Source organism: Lissotriton vulgaris, chromosome 10, assembly GCF_964263255.1.
Source record: "Lissotriton vulgaris chromosome 10, aLisVul1.2, whole genome shotgun sequence".
Taxonomy (NCBI): Eukaryota; Metazoa; Chordata; class Amphibia; order Caudata; family Salamandridae; genus Lissotriton; species Lissotriton vulgaris.
Window position 1 is genome coordinate 159,103,716 of NC_141698.1, and position 20,983 is coordinate 159,124,698.

The window sequence follows — 20,983 nt, forward strand, 5'->3', positions numbered from 1 at the left end:
ATTGCCTTAGTAAAGTCGATGTGGACTGTATATCCCAAGGATATTACATTTTGAAGGAAAAAACCTCTTTTTAATGGTTGTAAATATTTCTAAATTACAGCAATCCATTCACGGTGCAGGCAACTCTATTGCCATTGCCAGCTCTGCTATGGCACATCTTAGAGAGCAGCAAGAAGCCCGAGAATCAGGGAAAGGGGTGGCAATATTGTATCTACCAGGGACTACGATGCAGGCTCCTTCGACTTACCAACATGACGCTCCATAAACCAGTTTTTAATTTATAGAACCCAACACAAGGGCGGTGCAGCAAAGGGAAGATTCAAATGCATGACTGGTGGGAAGCAAGAATTTACAAACATAAAAAGTTACTCCATGACCTAACAACGTTTTCTCATTTTGAACCTAGAGCCGCGGAGTCCAGAGGTCACATTGTTGATAGTTCTCACTGTGCTGCTGTTTTTGTACATCCTTGCACTACTTTCCATTTGTCTCTGTCTTTACAAGGTAAGTAAATATGTGCACTCAATGTAGGTCCACTCTCCCCAACCACATTATCAGCTGGGTTGCTTGTCTAGAACGTTTACATCCACTGTTTCCTATGGGTTTTTCACTATGATCACATAAAATTATCTAGAATGTTTATTTATGCATATTTATATCAAAGAACAAAGAATATCTTCCAAAAAAACCTTCATGATTTGAATTTTTGTAACTGCTTACTCTGTAACAAGGCTCCTTTTACTCACAGGCTTTTTTAGGGCTTTTACTGTTTCTTTCTCCATGCTATTTCACTGCTCATTGGATTACTGGCTATAGTGTGACCCACAACTCCTAATTTGGTTTAGCGGATTATTACACTTGTGTACAGTTGCCAAAAAAACCAGCAAAGGTTTCAGGTGGGCACTTCTAATTGGTCTGGGTGTGCTCATATATATGTTGGTTAGCAGGACGCCTTGCAGTGCAAGACAATTTACAATGGTTTTAGAAATTAACTGCTCCATAAGTTCCAATAGGTCATTAACTGATATATATACAAGTAATTTGACCACTTGGAGACATCTATATTATCATTATGTCCTTTGGAGGTCTGGGAAGCATTCCCTGCATTTGTAAAGCTGGTGTGTGTACATTTCGCCAGCCAAGTCTTAGGTGGAGCCCTGACATTTAGTGAACAACCTGTTTTTTTATGGTATTCTGTACTCCTGTAAAATACACCAGCAAGTAGATGAGTATGTGGAAATGAAGTATTGTTCAGACAGAACTGAAGAATGCTTGCAATTGTTTTACATTCTTTGTGGCAATATTGCACAGTTAAGACTAAATGTTTTTTCACCTTGTTTACCAGATCACTAGCACAGCATTTAAATCCACTGTTCATTAGTGGATGTGAGCGCCACACTCTAATAAATGGGGTTAATGCCTAACCTCTACAATTTCAAATAGTCTTTATTTCGATGCACATATCATAAAAGACAATGCATTAGAATTAAAAAAGTTAAGAAAATTGGACATTCCATTCTCGTAAGAATAACAAGACTAACACAGCAGAAGAATACATCAAGTTACTCCATCCATATACACAATAATTTAGTCTAAAAACAGGATAAGAACTATAAAAACGTAGAAAATCCCGGCCCAAAGTACAGTGAGCATCACAGAATTCATATAGCTGTATTGATGTATGTATATAATAGACGCTTTTAGTTCCGACTTAGCTTATGCGCATGAATTGCCCACATCCAATGTAGAAATTTTGCAACAGCAATGGCTGTAAATTCTGAACAATCTGTTTTGAGTATCCTTAATGCCTCTGTACCAGTGTTAATGCCCTTCAACAGGCAGATAGGCTTCAGCCAGGTGTGCCTAGGATGCTTATACACTGGACAGATAAACAGAATGTGTGCTATACTTTCCGGCTGAGACGGACAAAATAGACACCTTGTGCTAGTTTAAGCATGCCATTTTCCGGTAAATGAATTGATTGGAAGCATTCCCACCCTAAATTGGTGGTACCGATTCCTATCGCAGGGAAGCGTAATAAAATCCCGGGACCCTTCATAAGCATTATCTTGTAAGAGATGGACTGGTAAAGATCCTGAAACGTTTCATAGAGACCATGCTCCAGTATTACTCCTTGAAGGCCTTTCTGGGCAGGAAGAGATTAGCTGCTGGGTTCTCCCACAGAGAATTTAAGCCCATTGCGGTGTAAATTGCCTTGGTCTCTTTCATCCATGGAATTTTACAAGCGCTATCGGCATCTCTAACCTCAAGAAAAGCTTTAGCGTACTGGGAGAGCTCAGGGGTAACCCACAGTCTTCTCCAAAAGGCCACAGGTCTAAAACGTGCTACGTCCTCTATGCGTTGGCATCCCAGTTCATAAAAGAGGGGCAATAGTGGCGTAGATGGAGGGAGACCCGTTATTCCCCTCACAAACTTATTTTGGAAGCTCGTTAGTGCTGCTAAATTATTAAACCCCCAAAGTTCAGCCCAATAGAAGAATGACGCACTAATTTTACTATTATAAATTTTAAGCACCGGGGCAATCGGCTTTGTAGCTGAGAGGCGGTGTTCCTTTGTTAAGGCACCAGCTAGTTGTGCATGTTTAACAGCCAACTGGTTAGTATGTGGTTTCCAGTCTAGTTTAGAATCTAAGGTTATATACTGAGGTATAAGAAAACTTGGGTCTGCTCTAGCGTGACCTCATTCATAACCACCCTCCCTCTTACAGACTTGTGCTTATGTAAAACCATGAACTTTGTCTTATTCACATTAATAATGAGACACCATGGTCCTTGCAGAACACCTCAAATCACACAATAGCCTTCTGGAGACCTTGCTGCGTTTTGGAAATTAACAAGGTGTCATCTGCAAACATTAGCAGAGGGATCTTCCTACCATCAAGTGTAGGGGCGTCAGTAGGATGGTTCGTAAAATACTAAATCACCCTGTTAATGTACAAGGAGAAGAGTGTTGGTGCAAGTACACACCCTTGTCGGACCCCTCTGGCGAAGGGAAACCTATCAGTTACTTTCCCTTGCTGACCCCAACGCACTTGAGCGAAATTTGCATCATGGAGTTTAATTAGAAAGGCCAATAAGTCGAGTGGCATGCTCTGTTCAGAAAAGACGTTCTACATCTTGGCACGCTGCACTAGGTCAAATGCCGACTTAAGATCGACAAATGCGGCATAGAGCGTGCCTCCTCTAAGGATTACCACCCGCCAGTAACTTAAAACAAATCTAAAAACCTGATCAATAGTGCTCGTGTGTGAGCGGAACCCAGCCTGTAAAGGAGACAGAATATCCTGCTCTTCAATCCAGACTTGGATTATGCTCCGCACAAGCCTAGCGATCACCTTCTGGATGCAATCAATTAAGATTATGGGCCTGTAATTTCCAGGATCTGAGCGATCCCCCCCTTTTAAAAATCGGGATGATCTCAGCACCCTTTCATGTGTCAGGTATAGGGGAGCCTTTTGCAATAGCATTAGCCAGGGACTGAATACAAGTCACCCATACTTCCTTATAATGTAGAAACAGGTCAGCTGATACACAGTCCAACCCGAGCGCTTTACCCCTCGGGACCGCGCTGAGTGCTCTTTTGACCTCCATCTTAGTGAAGTATAGGGGTGTGATATCTGTGGGAATATTGGGGAAACCAGGGCACAGCTCTGAGTCTTGAGCTGGGGGAGCAAACTGAGTCGTAAAATGCGATATCCACAGCTCAGGTGCTACATAATTGGATGGTTGTTCCCTGGGCTTCCCCTTACCCCATTTGACCAAATTCCAAAATGCAACCATGTTCCTATCTCTGCTGGCATGATACAACTCAATCCAGTGCTACTCATCCCAGTCCCTTTTTGCATCGTGTTGCACTTTCTTATATTCCACCCTCGCCTTTTTGATCTTATCTCTATTTTTAGTTCTTATCGCCCTTGCTAATGCTTTGTAAGCATCCCTGCATGATTTCCCATACCATGTTTCCGCCCCAGAATTAGCCCCGTTCTTGGGATTTTGTACGTTAGTTATAAAAAAGCCCTTGAGCTTGTTAAAAAATGCAATATGGATAGGAATAACTTTAGACACCATATCCTGCTGCGTAACACAGTTTTGGAGGTCTACTCGGAAGCCAGCTCACTCAAAGCAGCTAAATGGCCCTCTTTGCAAAGGCAGTTCGACCATTTTACTCTCCTTGTGTCGTTGCTAAGGTGTGTGTCAATACCCACTGAGCAAGTTTCTGGAGGGTAACTTCCTAGCAGGTGAAGAGACATTACAAGGGGGTTGTGGTCACTTTCCACCCTTTCCATTACGACGATATCCTTGATAAGGGACCAATTTTGCTTGTTAAAAAGTATGTAGTCTATGCGACTACTACGCAATCCATTGTTGAATGTGGGAGCACCCTGCCTATCGGATTCCGTTCTCCCATTCACTGCCCTTAACCCCTGTTCCAGGCATAGTACTTTGAGCTGCAATGCAGCCTCTGTCCACTTCTTGATGGGATGTAGGGACAGTTGCAGAATATCCCAAGAAAGGTCTTCCTCAAGGGTAAGATCTACATCATTACTATCAAGGGACTCAAAGCAGCAATTAAAATCTTCCGCTACTAAGATATTCCCCTTTCCATTATAATGTTCAAGATACGAATCTAACAAGGCAATAATGTCCGAAGCTTTGCCCCCAGGCTCCCCTCTTGCGTAGATGTTAAAAATGAAAAGGTCCTTAGACTCCGGGATTTGGATTTTAATTATTAAAATGTCGCTGCTCTCGGAGTCCATCTGTTTAACTTTATACCTGTCATCCTGTGTCACCCAAGTGGTTAAACCCCCCATGGGTCTGCCCCGCTGGCTGGGAGCGGCAGGCTTAAAGAAATTTATATAGCCTTGTCTGAACTCCGGCTCCACTAACCATGTTTCCTGAAGTATTATAACGTGATTTTTATCTATGAATGAGAGCCAATCAAGTGATGTTAGTTTAACTTTTAACCCTGCAATGTTCCATGAGAGCAAAGACAATTTTTTGCAGCTAGGGCTTAGATTGCTACACTGATAATGCCCGTTAGCACCAGGGATTGCCCTGGGAACAGTTTTGCCCAGCACTGGACACACAACAGCCTTTGTGACCTTATTTGTACTATTGGCCACCCCTGAATTATCTTCCCAATTATTAATGCCCTTTGGTGCATCGGTTGTTGTTAAGAAGGGGCTCCCTTGGCTCTGGTTATTCATTGTATTGTTATTCTCATTTAGGCCCTTGGTTGTACTTTCCCCATGTATTTTGAGGTCTGTTTTTGGAAGCAGTCAATCGTTTTCTTCCAGTGTGCTAAGCACCTCAAATCTATTGGTGGCCGGGGTTGCACGATTGATGTGTCCTGGCGGGTTCCAGGTTGTCCTCTCCCTTGCAGCCCTGGGATGTATGCCAGATTCATAGAAGTATCCCAGCGGGAGAACACGGATGGCCTCTGTACTAATCCCAAGGGGGGCTGCCCGATCCAAGATGCACCGAACCATGTTCGGAGACCCGAAATTTAGGACTACACAGTCCCCATCCAAACCTTTGTGAGAATAACCTACCCAAGCAACCCTTCTCACCATCTTAAACTCACTACAGAGATGGTTCCCAAGCCCTGTCTTAGTGTTCAAAAAATGGAGGGCCTTATTCTTAAGTGAGGACCAATGCTCCTCTTCTTGAAGTTGGGACATTTGCTAATATAATGTTGTGTGGGGTCGCCTCGGGTGGAAGATGTGAGGAGACTGCTGCTGGCCTCCCAAGCCCTGTAGTCTCCCTACTGGGCCCTTTGGCCCTTCCCTGCCAATCGATGCATGTGATGTAGGGGGATTCGGAGGGATTGCCACGGAAGATGAGGGGCGGGCCACGTTAGAACGTGGTGATCTAAATAAAGTTCTCGTATCACCACCGGCTAAATCTTCTACTGGTCTATTCCCAGAGTTGGCAAGTTGATACTTAGATATGTACCACTCAATAATACTCAATCTTTGGTCAATTGCTTCTAGTTTGGCCATTACGGGGTTAATCACGGCTAAAAGCTTTTTTTCCAGCTGTTTTACGAAATCAGATTGAACCCTCGAGGGATCAGAGTAGCCGTTCGCCGAAACAGATGGGCTAACGCTGACCTCAGCCCCCTTTATGTTGTCAAAATCGGTGAGTAAAGCGGAGGACCCCCTCATCCCATGACCTGTGATCCTGCACTTTGCCACCTGATGACTATCTTTGGGAGCAATACGCGCTTTCCTTTTCTTAGACTGGTCATTGCCTTTAGGGGCTTGTGATGACCTTTGCTGCCTAGTACGGATAATAAGCGGGGAGGGTGGGGTTGAGCAAGGCAAATTGACCACTTGGGAAGGTTGGAGAATGCCCTGCTGAGGACTAGCTATGATCCTAAGAGAGGTTTGGGGGCTCATGGCTGCAGTGACAGAAGACTCTGGCACTGGAACTTGCTTTATGAATGGATGTGATGGATCTAAAGGAAGCCTGCATTCTGTGAGCTCAATCTCGTGTATTAACATAGATTCAGCCCACAAAAGAAAGGCATCTAGAGTCCCCGCCACTCCTGCCCCTGCGCCCCCCCCCCTTGCGTATAGACTTGCTCATAACCTCAGGTGTAAACTTGAACAAAATACAATATTGGTAATTGACGTTGATAACAATTTATTCCTTCAACAAGTCTCTCCTTACAGCACGGAAAAAAAAACCCTTATGTCCAGAGCCAAAGTCAATTGCACAGGCTTACTTGAGTTCCGGTGAAGATGTTTGAGGGGTGGCCCAGCCCAGCCGCTGACGGGCGCGGATGGGCCCGCCCTTGGCCCGGGCTTGACCCAGGCACGCCCGCGCGCGTCCCGCGCTGCAGAAGTCTCAAAGCGATTTTAAGCGACTCCTGGCGCTTAAGAGTGACGCCGGTAGAGTGCGCCTGCCAGGAATGCCGGGAGCTGTAGTTCACAACCGCCCGCGTCTGCACCAGCAGGACGGTCTCCCGCGCGGAAGTGGTAGGGTAGCGTAGGGAATCCTCAGGAGACAATACTCGGTAAGTGGAGTCCCAGGAAACAAAGGCCAGCAGTAGACACAAGAACCCGCGCTGCAGGAGTCTCAAAGCGGTTTTAAGCGCCTCCTGGCGCTTAAGAGTGACTGATCTCTACTTCAACTGCATGGTCAAGGGCATTTTCCTCACTAACATCACTCAACTCGATATAGCCACAGGGAAAGCCATAATGTGGAATAGTGGGCAACATAGGGGTCCATACGTTTGAATTGATGAGGGATATGTGAATTCATAAGAGGATAATGGCATCAATAAATCCCATCATGGATCACAGACTGTCAAAGAGAACGACTAGAGTAATGGTGTTGAGGGCTGCTCACGGGTTTGGCGAATCAGAAGAACAGGGTGTAGAGATTACAGTTAAAGATCTCTGGAGAAGGCGATAGATGGGTGCAATGTAGACTCAAAGCTGAAAACCATTGTTTTTTCATGCCTTCTCCAATCAAAGGACATAATAATGGGATTAAATTGTTGGAGACTGAGTCCAGCACTGGGCGAGTTGGACCTCTTTTATAGATTCTGAGGCATTTCCACTGCACGTAGACAACACTGTAAGAGTAGCCCTGGTGGGCAATTCGTTTTTAGCAAACATTTACTGGAGAAAATAAGCAGAAGCATTTATTTCCTTTTACCTGGGTTAATGATTTTCGACTACCAGGTGGGTGTTCGTAAATCTGGTTTTAAAACTGTACACAATGTGGGGGGAGAATTCAATTTATTTTATCTGTGCGGGCTATAGTAGCAATTATTGCCTAATGTCTACAACCTTATCACAGAAGATGAAGGAAAATCGTGAACATTTTTTCTACATTTAATTTATGTATTCTTAAGACATTTTGAAATTTGCTATGTTGAACTGCTAAATAATAATAATTCACAGAGTAGGAAAACATTCCTTGAGGGACATGCATAAGAGGGTGTGTATTAGCAAGTAAATCTAAATTACTCTTTAAAACATACAATTGAAAATCACACACTTCCTCTTTTTTATGGTATGTTAGCATGCTGCTCAAACCTACTGTTCCTGCTACTTTGTGTTTGGAGTCATGTGAACATATCCAGACTTCACTGACCCCTGCCCAATTCATTAGTTACTACTCTATCCCCAACATGTCTACAGCTCTGTAAAGCAACAAGATCTTCAAACATTAAATATTCCAAAATACAATTAAAACCGGCAATACAATATTGTCAATTGCATTTTGATAGACTACAACTACTGACTCACGTCTATAAACTTTACAAATTGCAGATACTCCATTCATATTACACAGCAAAATATTGATGTGCAACAATTAAAAAAAAAAATTAGAACAGGCAAATCCCACTAATTAATCTTATTTCACAGACATGCAATAAAGAAGGCATTTAGAGTAGAGAAACACATAATGAAAGACATATGTTAACTTTAACAATTACACAATCAATTAATACAGATACATTCCTGATAACTTTATTGAGAAATTCCAGAGCTAGATATATCATGCAGGTCATTTCAAAGAATTATCAAATGACATTCGAAAGTTCTGAAAGATGGAATTCTGGAGAACCCGTTTACAAAATGCAATGTCACAGGCGATCGAGACAAAACCATCACCTGATAGTGATCTTAGATACAATTCTAAAGTACATTTAGAACTAGAAATGGAAAATAGAATATAAACAATGTTAGATGCAGAAGCATGCTACAAAAATTATTTGAATGTATCATTCAGCTAATTTGCAAATATCCAGGGAAATCCACTTCAAAGGTCCCTTGCACCTAATTCCAGATTCTGTACCTTCTGTCCATTTAAGTGTTTATGTATGTACACCTATTTGTGTATCCTACTTACACCATATAAGCAAATACATATGCTTTCATTTTCTAGGCAAAAAACAAAGAAAAAAAGCATTTTGACGGACAAACAGAAGATGAAGGCAATGTAAATATCTACTGTGATTTTTTTTTCAAACGTATAACAAATATCCATGCTGCGTCCTGATTTGAATTTTTATTTGTATTCTTAGAAAAACCATAAAAGACGTATATTATTTCAAGAAGTTGTCCAAGAAATGTATCACAAGAGACGTGCCTGGAAAGCCCGTCGGCCTGTAAGAATTTTTTTTAATTAATTTCAATATGTTACACTCAAAACAGGCAAAGAGCCCACAATCTTTGATTTCAGAGTGCATTAATAACTTTAATGTTTTCTATTACTAAAATACAAATATGTCAGGTTGTTTAATCAATGCTTCAAACAGATCCAATTAATCAATTAACTTTCTTTTCAGAAAATATATTTTAGAAGTATTTTTCACAATATGATAGAAGTAAAAAACAAGAAAAAAAATCATAATGTAGGAACCTACTGTCCAAAATGCAGCCTGTAAACTGAACTCTGCCTAAAGTTTGGTGGTCTTCCTGTAATGTAGCATTCTGGATATATTAGAAATCGAATTGTTTCTATTTTGGTTTACTAGATATTGTTTCTAGTGTATGGTGGACCAGCAGAATGAATGTGCTTTGGGCACATGACACATCACTTGCTAAAGGCAATTACAAAGGACAGAGATAAAAATCAGCTATTTTCTTTTGTTTTTTTGCAGGATAACACAATCGATGAAACTATCTATCAAAACACTTGATGGTATTCCGTCTTCACTGTATGTGCTCTGAGAGAAATGTCAGACCCAGATATGCACATCAACCATGTTAAAAGGGATTCATCTTCACCCGCTATAATCTGCAGATTACAGTTCACCACAGATTACTGGACATACAATCTCACCGAAATAGGTGCCTGTATGCTGGTGTTTTACTGTAGAGGTATTAAGGTCCCACTAAGAGAAATATTGCTGGGATCAGAGTAACTACAATGTTTTTCTGTCAAACTAGAACAGTTTTAAGCCAATTAATTTGTTACAAGGTGCTTTCGAACAAAGCAAAGAGAGAGACCTAACAATAAATTAAATCTTTAAGGCTGTCATAAGATTTCAAACCCAAATGGCACCATCCGAAGCAACTTGATGCTTTCAGGCATGAAACGCAAAACCGGATTCATCTATTTACAGCAAAGTTATGATACATATCTTACTTTCCCATGATGCGTAATGTTGTGGGTCTGGAACACCAAAGACTTAAGGTGGGATGGTGGAATCATGTATTAGTGACAACTTCATCACACTGCTCTATTACTGTACTTTCTGGCTTGTCATTTTATCAGAAATTCAGAGCATATTCATAAAGGCAACCATTCAAGGAGAGAAATGTCTGTGTCTCCTGAAACTATTTGATTCAAATGCTCCACAATTTTAGAAAAATATATCCCTTATTTTTTTCTGTCCACCGTTTCCATGATTGTGCGACTTGTAATAGCGTGCTGAAAAAATACCGCTTATGAGCAATTCTCAGTGGTTGCATTATTGAGTTAGCGCAATACCAACATCAAAATAAACCTAAATAGAAATGTTCAGATAAGCAGAATGCACCCTTTTTGAGTAAATGAGAACTACAAAGAACAAATTCAATAGATGTTTATTCTTAGGAAAGAAAAAGAACTGAAACATTGCCATTTCTAAATTGTTTTTATTATCAAAAGGAGATGACACTGCTCTCACGAGTGGTTTCCAGAAGCTAAGAGAAAAATATTGCTTGCAGACATAACAGGATGACCAGTTTTAATATATCCGTGAAAAAATTAGTTTGGACATCAATAAATGGATAGTTAAAAATGTTCAAGGATGATGCAGTTTTCACAGGTGCAATTTCATTAATTTGGTAGATGGGCCACCTCAGGCATTTAACATTTCATTGCATTTTGAATTCTCTGACACAATGGCAGGAGTTTTTCCATCAACAAGTCAGTTCTCACCAAGGAGGAAGTAACTTTGGTGAAAGCCTTTTGCTGAACATCCATCAATTTTAACGGTGGATTGTAGAATTTCTGTCACCAAATATAGCCCACGGCTATGTGGGGCAAAAGCATTGGTAGTTGCATATGTAGTATTCGTAACGTGCAGGTCAGCTATTCAGCCTTTCATGGACATATGTTTTGATAAAAACAGTAGAGAACCTTTTAAGATTGCACTGTATTGCAAAATTGATATAGTGCTTATTACCCTATGTGGGGCGCTGAGCACTTGACTACATTGGCAGCACGGTACACTGTGTAGGGGGGTGTGTTTGGAAGGATGTTATCTTTGTTTTGTGTTGTTCATATGTTGAATTACTTTTATGTCGTGAGTGAAGACCACTGAGTTATCGTGCTATGAGACGCAGTGCTTAGCAATGTGATGGATAAAGAAGTTTGAGAGACAGGTTTGGAGTTTATAGTTTCTAATAAGGAGGCAGCTGTGAACAGCTCTGCAAGTCCCCTTTTCATAGGCATCTTAGCTGGGGACTGCACTGGCTTTTTAATTTTGAGATATCTTAACTAAAGTTTATGGTCTACAGAAGGTTGGATGAGCTGGTGTGGAAAGGGTATGATGTGTCTAGGCCCTTTATGCACACTTTTTGCTAGCATCTGTGGCCCCATGCCAGAATTCTATTTGAGATAGATTGTCTCTGCTTTGAGCACAGCATCAAGCATCACGAAGGATGTGAATACCCTTTTCTACAGATACACGGCCGCCTTTCTGCTGGACTGCGCATGTTGGCGATGTTTCCTAGCTACTAGTGACACGCAAGTGGCATGAATCACCATTAACTTAGAACATTCTCAGATTTCATTTCAATAAAGTTCTGTGTTGAGGGGACGGTTCCATAATCCATAATAAAAGATGTCTTTCTCCCCAATTTAAAGGCTTTTTGTCTGCCTACTCCCTCCAGTCCAAACTATCACTAGCATCCTGCTGCCGAGCAATACAAAACATATCTGTCTCACCACTGAGCTGGTGAAGCAACAACACCATTTTAGTACTTTACTATTTGTGCAGTGCTTCAAACACCTGAGAAGGTCGCAAGGTGCTATGATTAGCATCTGGTTTCTTAGCACTATTTCAGGTATATGAATGAAAACGGTGTTGGCTCTAGTCTGACCTGCATGCATGGTGTGCCGTTAAGTGTTGCACAGTGAATGACAAATCATGGAGTTAGACACTTACCACCCTTAGGGTGCTCTGTATCAGATAGTAACAAACAACTGCTAAGGGTTACAACTCTTGGTAATATACTATGCAGTCATCCAGAAGCAACAAGAGCCAAGGACCTGGTGGCATACTAAAGATGAGTAAATATATTCCTGGCAAGTCCCTAATTTCTTCTGAGATGAATGAAACTATCAATGTTCTGGAAAGATGCGCTCAGATATCCAGTGAATAATTATAGCTGTAATAAATCAATAAAACTAGTGAACATATTGCTTCATGAGGCAAACGACAGAAAACCATCCCTTTCCAATGAGGATGTGCAAAAAGATAGTTTAAAATTCTGGGCTGTAATAAACCATCCTTACTTTTCTGGCTCAAATAATTCAGTGATGGACTCTGTAATCCCTGATGAGTCATGGGTCGCTCATTTTAGTAAAATATATGATAGTGCTGATGAGTTTATAATAGTGATGGATCCTATAGAACCTGGTCTAGAACCCCTTGTGCGATTCGAGGAGGAGGAGGTACAAAAGGCTATTGTAGAGATGACAAAAAATAAGGCCCCGGGCCCAGATGGGGTGCCGGCAGACCTTTATAGGTCCCCGCTTGAGTTTTGGACTAAGATACTTACAAATGTCTTCAACTCCACAATTACTACAGGGTTTCCCCCCTCCTGGGCAACATCTTCCATAATACCAATCTTTAAAAAAGGTTTAAGATCCGATCCTGCCTGTTATAGGTCCCATCTCGCTGATTGACTCTGCCGTCAAAATCTTGGGCAGAGTCATCTTGCAGAGAATGGGCCAACACTTGGAAGAGAGGAGGGTCCTCTCTGAATTACAATATGGGTTCAGGGCCAAAAGGGGTACTCTTGACCAATGCCTTAACCTCTGTTAATTAATAAATATACCTTGGCCAAGGAGGGTCTGCTATATATGGCCTTTATGGACCTTTCATCGGCCTTTGATCTTGTTAATCGTGGTAAACTTTGGGCTACTCTAATTAATATAGGGTTTGATCCTCCATTGGTCAATTATTTAGCGGCTCTGCATCAAGATCTGAGGGCCACCATCAGAACCAATAGTGAGGGAAGATCTACGAGTCCTTTTAACTCGAAACGAGGGGTAAGGCAGGGGTGCATTTTGGCACCCCTCCTATTCACTCTATATATAAATTCCCTCGAATCAACTCTGAAAGGGTCCACTTCTGACGTCCCACGCGTGGGGGAGTACTCGGTACCAGTACTCCTTATACGCGGACGACGCAGTACTGCTTGCCCGTACTGGGGTAGGGCTGCAGAAACTTTTGGACGACTTTGGGGAATTTAGGTCTACTTTGGACCTGCAGGTAAATAATAAAAAATCCCATGTCATGGTTGCGGGGAAGCGCTCGAAATATGTAAAGTTGGGAAAGTTCCTTTGTAATGGTGAAGAAATTTCTAGAGTCCCGGTCTTTAACTATCTGGGCGTACTTTTTGATGAAAAGGGCACCTGGAAACTGCAACTGAATGCTAAAGGCCTAGCTGTCACTAGAACCAATTCTGCTCTATTGAGTTTTGCAAAACGCTTGGGTTCACGTCCAATAGAAGCACTATTGACAGTCTACAAATCAAAAAGCCTATCTATAGCTAAGTATGGTGCCTCTATATGGGGCTACCTACCACAAGATAAAGTCCAGGTGGCAGAAAATAAGTTCCTAAGAGCTCTTTTAGTGGTCCCCCAATCAACCCCTGTATTGTCAATCCATACCGAGGTAGGTCTTGGCTACATTAGTGACCAACTGCAGCTGGCACCTCTGATCTGCTTGGCCAAGACCTGGTTGAATCCCGACATCAGTCTAAATCACTCCATTCTTAAAGACTGTGTGTCGTTGGATAAAGCCAATAACATCCCATGGTTGGTTTACATTAAAACACCTTTTCTAAGTTGGGGAGGCCAGAACTATATTTTTCCCCGAGCTCCATCAAGAAGGATGATGTACTCTGGATTAAGAAAAACTTTCTAGAACGAGTGACAATAGAACGAGGGGAACTAGAGGTCCAAAAATTGGGGGTTAGGGCTAACTATATACTCCACACCACCCCTAAGGTTGAGCCTTATTTGATCATTGTTACTCGACCTTACTACCGTAATCTCCTTGTGAGATTTAGACTTAACATCATACAGTACTCCTTGGGGAATTATCCAGTATGGGGAAAATCTGATACATCTATCCCCTGTAGCTGTGATAATTTCTCAGAACAGACACTGATGCACTTTATTATGTTTTGCGGCCATTACGACGAATGTAGGAGATTGTTTTTAACACCTATTTTGAGAGAAGCAGGGTTCAGACAAGTTTGTCCCGCTCTCCGCTATTTACAACTCCTGGGTAGCATCAGAGTAATATATGGGGTCGCAAGTTTTTTGGTTGCTGCTATGCGAGTTAAGTCTAGAAAACTGAAATCAAACAGTCCCTGAAATGTGTCAAATTTTTACCACTTGCTAGTCTAACTATGAAATGCTCCATTTGTATGTAAATACATGAATTGTTTCCATAAGAAATGTTTTTAAATATATTAATTATTGATTTAATATGTGATGTAATTGCTTTTATGATTTTAACTAATCGAATAAAGCTTGTGTTGACTTGACTTGACATCCCTTTCCAAGACGTGATTGATATTCCATACTCATTTGAGATGTAGCAGTTTAAAAGACATTTGGTACATATGTTGCCGCATTTCTCTAAAATTCTAATATTTTAGCATGAGGTATGCAGGGACTAAAGTCATCACACAGACTGAGAAACACTATATTTGCCTCTGGTCCAGTGTTTCTGACCAGCGCATGTTTTTCCTTCTTCACCTTCATAATCTGTAAGTCCCCGGACGGTATCGCCTTCAAGTAATACAACTCAACCATAAGCGACTGCATCCATTAACGCCTTGCCAGCATATGACAATAGTGACAGTTGATGGGAAGGTTTCAGAGTTCAGGGGCATAAGCTGTACCCTGTAAAAAGGGTCCAACGACTTTTTTTTTGGAAAAAAAAAATGTGAGTCCCCTATAACTTCTTTGTGTGTATATTGTGGGTTATGAAATATGGCAACTTTATGCTGCATGGTGCGTTTGTGTCTTACATTCATTGATGTACATCTCATATGTGCATGAATATTCTCCTAAGAGAAGGCGATAACCGTTCAAAATGGTGGTTCCGCTCCATGATGCCGTGTATATTTGATACCCCTTTAGTATTTTCCATCTTGCAGTGATCTAACGTCTGTCTGGAGTGTAGGGGAACTCTAAATATGTATCCCATTTGACCAAAGTTCTGGCGGAGAATAAAGGTCTCTGCCTCTAGATTTACCCAACATTAAACATCTCCTGCTGGGCATGTCTGCACTATGTCTCGGCGCACATACATCCCAGCTGCCTCACTCTTTATTCTGCTCTGGCTCGAGACTGAAAACAGAGAAGCAAGTCTAAAGAAGCTTGGTATTCCTTTCCTGCGAAACAACTCTGACATTTGGTGTACATTCCTTAGCTCCAATGTAGAAACACCAGGCTGGCATTGATTAGTTAAACACTGCGCACACAATAACCTCAGCAGATGCCAAGGGCTGGAACCAGAGGCTCGGGCTAAGGGGCAAGCCAGCCTCCACTCTACTATGAATCCACAAAAGTAGACTGCCCCTAGATTGTGTTCCTAAAGGTATCTAGAGAGTTAGGGGGAGATGCATTGCCAATGGGGGCATGTAGGCTAGATTATAGGAGTCACTCATTAGGTTACTACACCAAGAGGGGTACTTGTAATTCACAGCCTCTTCACACATTAGTAGCAGGCTCATTTTTCTGACACTAGGTGCCGGGAAGTTGACCTCTAGGTAATAACCTCTCTTTGGTCCTGAAGAATGCTGCGTACCCTTCGGGGACACTTTAGCAGAAACAGGTCGACCCTTTATAACACGGTGAAGGGAGATTAATGTCCAATATCACCAACCACTTATTTTAACTACCATACCGTTGATCCCTAAATAAACTTAGGATATGGACAAGGGTAATGGTTTTTAATACACTTTTTCACCCCCCCTTCCCCCCTCCCCCCCCCCACGGCCATCACTTAGATTTAGAAGTGCATTCCTGTCTCCAGGTGTATGCCAGCCCTCTATCAAAACAAATTTTTAGATGACGAGGACAGCCGATGATGAAGCATGACACCAGGCGGTGTGTGAGGCCAGTCCGTAACTTTTTATGAGATGCCCCATAACTCTGAATATACCTTTAGGAACACAACTTAGGGGCAGTCTTCTTTTGTGGATTCATTGATTAGTTATAGACATGCCAAATGGAATTTTGCAGCAGAGAAAGATCAAACTGTGCGGCATGCCTGACTTAATCATACAGCACGATAGAGCAAATTCTGCAGCACAATGCAGCACATCCCACAGCAGTATTATTGAACATATGTGGCATTTTAACACACATTAATGCAGTCTTCCAAAGATTTTACCTTATCAGTACCAGTTCTACACCTTTCTACAGGAATTAGCAGTTAAAGGGTGACCAGTTAACCATCGAAAGAAGTCTGCCTGTGCACCCTACCACATGCAGAATTTTTTCAATTAACGTCTGATCTCTTTGAGCTAACCACTATCATTTTTGGTGAAATCTACAAATTATGCAGTAGAATGTGGATTATGTGGCAAGCGTGGTAAACCTATAAGAGTGCATAAAATGCTGCGGGTGCCGATTCTCATAATTTCAGTATCCCTGGCGACAGGTATAGGTTTTTAAATACGTAAATCTTTGATTGACAGGATGCCAATAAGACTAGAACCTCGTAAAACACTCTGAAAGATGTTGGAAAATTAGACTCGTTATTTTACCTCATTAAATATACCTGGACGTACTGCTACCCGACACACTCATTCTGGACAATATTATCCCTCTCAAAAGTCAGCAGAATAGCATTATCAAAGATGGCACTATTACTGAACATTTTTGCAAATATTCCATTGATACTACCCAAACAAATGTTGAAGTCTCACTATTTATTACTGATTGATCTTGTATGGGGAAGTAGCAAGAAGAGTAGTCTTTCAAAAACCTCCATTATCTATGCCAGGAGGAGGTCTGGGAGACAATGATCATGAAGACTAGTACCTGTCAGTGCAACTGCAGTGGGTATCTTGATACTACACAAACCCAGGGGCAGAAGAACCTTGCTAACTGAAAGGTTCAGCAAGTGATTTGATGTTTCTAGAATGTGATACCACTAAAAAACATCAAATTAATAAATACTGCAGGCCACTGATGAAAGTGCTGCCTCACACACATCAAAACCAAAAATAACTTATGAACCAAGCTTGCTGTGGTACTCCAAATTTACGGAACTGGCAAAAATCACCTAGGCCACGATACAGAATCCATATACCACCTGGAAGTCATCTATCAAGTATCTAGAATCATGTTATGCTGATCCAACGACAGAGTCCCAGAAGGTGTTATCACACACTATTAGGATTAGAACTCACGCAGTGTGGCAATTCTAATTCCCACACGTGGTTTGAAGTGTATATTAATATGCTCCCCTGTCCCACTATGATACTAGCTGCATGGCCACACTAGTGGAGAAGTGTGGCTCACTGGTTAGAGGAGGCAGACCTGGAAGCAGAGGTCAGCCTGGGACCAGGGTTCAATTCCCGGCTCAGCGGGGTCTTGAGTCCTAAAATGTCCATGGACTCGACAATTCTCGCTCCGGTGCCTACTCGATTCACGGGTTTACACTCTGCGACTCTGGGCAATAGCTTGCTTAATCTCCACAACGGCCCCTCGCGGCGGGATGCTTGGCTTTCACCTTGCGGATACCCTGCCTGGGTTATCTCACAGGGGAATACCAGGACGGGTTTCCTAAGCAAGCGCTTAGAAACCGCTCGGTGATGTGCGCTATATAAATTACTGTACAGTTACATTTACATTTACATGGCTACAAGCGGTAATATAGGACGATCGACACAACTACACCTTCAGCCAGTTCAAAGTGGCTAGGGTAACCCCAACTTTTCCCATTTTAATTGTATGTCCTATTCCAGTCCCCAGAAACCCTGTCCTGAAGAGACCCCATAACACGAGAGGATCGAAACGTCGTCGACAACAAAGTAAGGGAAGAGTCCCAGAATACTAGAAAAAATGTCTAAAATAATGTATTAAAATCATGTCTCCCATAGGACCTCCCTTACTATTCAATAACCAATTGATTCTTTTTACTGTGACTGTAAAACACTTCACTGTTGTTTATGGTCACTACACTGGGGCACATCAGTCACGTTTTTTATCTTGTATATAGTGTGAATAGACAGTATAAATCTTTTTTCAAGTATTGTCTTTGGAAATAAAATTACGCCCATTTTCGGCTGAAGTGGGCACAACAGAATTTCTGTTGTATGTAGGCTTTTTTTATTTCTGTGATTGATTTGTCACAACAAGCAATGAAAAAAATATTGTTGGAATGTTATACTCATTTACTCCAACTGCATTTCCCATTTAGATGCGAGAAAAAAATACTGCTTGTGTAATCTCATTTTTTGTTGAAATGAGTTCCTTGTGAACAAATGTTTATTTTGGCTGATTAGCTATACCCAGTTCACAGGGACATATGGGTCTCTCTTGTTTTTGATATAAACGATACAGAGCGCATCAGGAATCAAAATAGTGGAAGATTTCCTCTAGGATGGCACACTGCACACTTTTGACAGCCTTAGGCAATCAAGCTCCTTTTGCTGCACGTCCATTTTTAGCATATGAGCCAGAATGATTTATCAGACGATGGGCTGCGATAACACACAACACCGAATACAAAGTGCTGCATACAGTTTTTAATTTAGATAGGGCACGAAAAAGCAGTTTTGTAATATACGGGTTCTTTCAAGAAATTACATTATTGATACTTGACTCAACTGACACACTTGAGCAGAAGTCCTGAAAAGAAAACGGATAGGCTTGGAGTGGGCAGAAGGCCTTACATTTCCAAGTAGGGCACCTAGAAACACTTGGTTCAAATCTATACAACACAATGACCTATACAGAAAAAACAACACAGCAGTGATAACATATTTTGCAGCAGTGAGGACCAAAGATGCATACTTTCTTCATATATTTTTGGTGTGTTCCTCTATCCCAGAATAATGGAACGCAATCACAGTATAGTTTAAAACACTAAGAGAGGAGTGTAACATATGCACACCTTATGCATGCTTACTTGGCCGGAGGATCAGAAAAGAAAAATGGAATGCAGATTTGTTAACTTGATTCTCATCCTGGCTAAAAGCCAGATAGTCATGCTGTGGAAGTCCTTGCTTGCCCCACAATTCAACACATGGAGGAGCGAGCTACTGAAATGGGAATCAGCAAAAACTACAACTAATTCTAACTAACTGAAAGGAACACATGGGGAACAACTGTCCCTGCGTGGGACACTATTCTATCTAACGCAATAGTAAAGTATGATAATAAACCACCTAAGACTAAAGGCAATTTAGGCTCTATTACCCTGTTGTCACATACTTCATTTAAAAACACCTCTGAAGACAACTCTCAATGTAGTTATTGAAATAACATGGCAGGGACAAAACAAAGATTTCAATAGATGGTGTCACACCAAAAACAAAGTCCAACTGTTCACAATTCAGGAACCAACCTGCCCGACTATGTAAACACTTGTGTGTAGGAAGATGGCTCTCTATATAGTGTACCAAAATAAAGTGCACTGTGTAGAGTCCAGGTATCCCCTACTAGTGTACAGGGGCTTGCTTTAACAATCCCAAGTTCTCTATTTGTGGTAGTGTGGTCGAACAGCATTAGGCTTATCAGAGGGAAGTGTTAGGCATCTATTGCACACACACGGTCAATAAATGAGACACACACTCAATAAGGAAATCCAACACTGATTTGTAAAAATAACACAGATTTGTATATCAATTAAGACACCAAGATGGGATCAGGCAAGTCCTTTTATGTTAGCCATTTTCAGAAACAGAAAAAACAGCTGTCCAATTTGCGGCATGAGCTTTAAAAGCAGTAACGTTATCCTTTAGGAGTAACATACACTGCATAGGGTCACTTGCAAACAACTTGCAGGACTGTTCTTCTGGACTTAAGATAAGAAAGGACCAAGGTCCAAGAGAGCGCCAACAGTTCAAGTTTACCTACACTGGGGTGTCCTGGTGCAGAGGTGCTTTTTACAGTTGTAGCCTCGAATGCTATGTGAAGTAGTGTGGCTCACTGGTTAGAGGCGGCAGACCCGAGAGCAGAGGACGGCCCGGGACCAGGGTTCGATTCTCGGCGCGGCAGGTTTCTGGACCAGGGTCAGCGGACTCGATAATTCTCTCGCCTCGGTGCCCACTCTGATCAGCGATCACACTCGGCAACTCTGGGCATTAGCTTGCCTCATCTTCACTAACGGCCCCACCAGACCGCCGGGGATGCCTGGTCTCACCCTGGAGATACCCATTAAGGGACCATCTCACAGGGAAGCCAGGAAGGGTTTCGCAGCCGTCGAAGCGCCTTGGGACCCTACGGGTAAGTAGTGCGCTATATAAATGCCTATACATTTACATACATACATTGAAGTCAACGGGGACAAGTACCTGCAAAGAAAGACTTCAAGTGGGGAGCAGACTGGAAGAACGCAAAGTGTGACTCAGCTGCTAAGGGTCTCAGGACCACAGAGACGCTGTCGGTTTTAATGGACTCTGGCTGCGGGGCTTGGATGGATAGGTGTTTTGTCCACCGGGTCAGCAAGTTTGAGTCTCTCACAGTTGTTTGTGCACCTGCAGAAGAGGGAAAAGAAACACAACAAGACTACTCCTGGCATTGAG

General features: G+C 41.9%; 2 protein-coding genes across 4 annotated transcripts in view; one reads left to right on the forward strand and one right to left on the reverse strand.

Annotated features, from left to right (window-relative positions):
• Window positions 1-14,763, forward strand: part of IGSF6 (immunoglobulin superfamily member 6) — a 37,376-nt gene extending 22,613 nt beyond the window's left edge. The window contains exons 3-6 of one of the 2 annotated variants that reach the window (XM_086940756.1): window positions 407-504; window positions 8,928-8,981; window positions 9,067-9,150; window positions 9,646-14,763. In XM_086940756.1, the coding sequence (XP_086796882.1) occupies window positions 407-504; window positions 8,928-8,981; window positions 9,067-9,150; window positions 9,646-9,684 (275 nt within the window). In that variant the 3' untranslated portion in view covers window positions 9,685-14,763. The remainder of the gene's footprint in view (window positions 1-406; window positions 505-8,927; window positions 8,982-9,066; window positions 9,151-9,645) is intronic. The other variant, XM_086940755.1, reaches the window with a different exon arrangement.
• Window positions 1-20,983, reverse strand: part of METTL9 (methyltransferase 9, His-X-His N1(pi)-histidine) — a 177,637-nt gene that overhangs the window by 31,413 nt on the left and 125,241 nt on the right. The window lies entirely within an intron of this gene.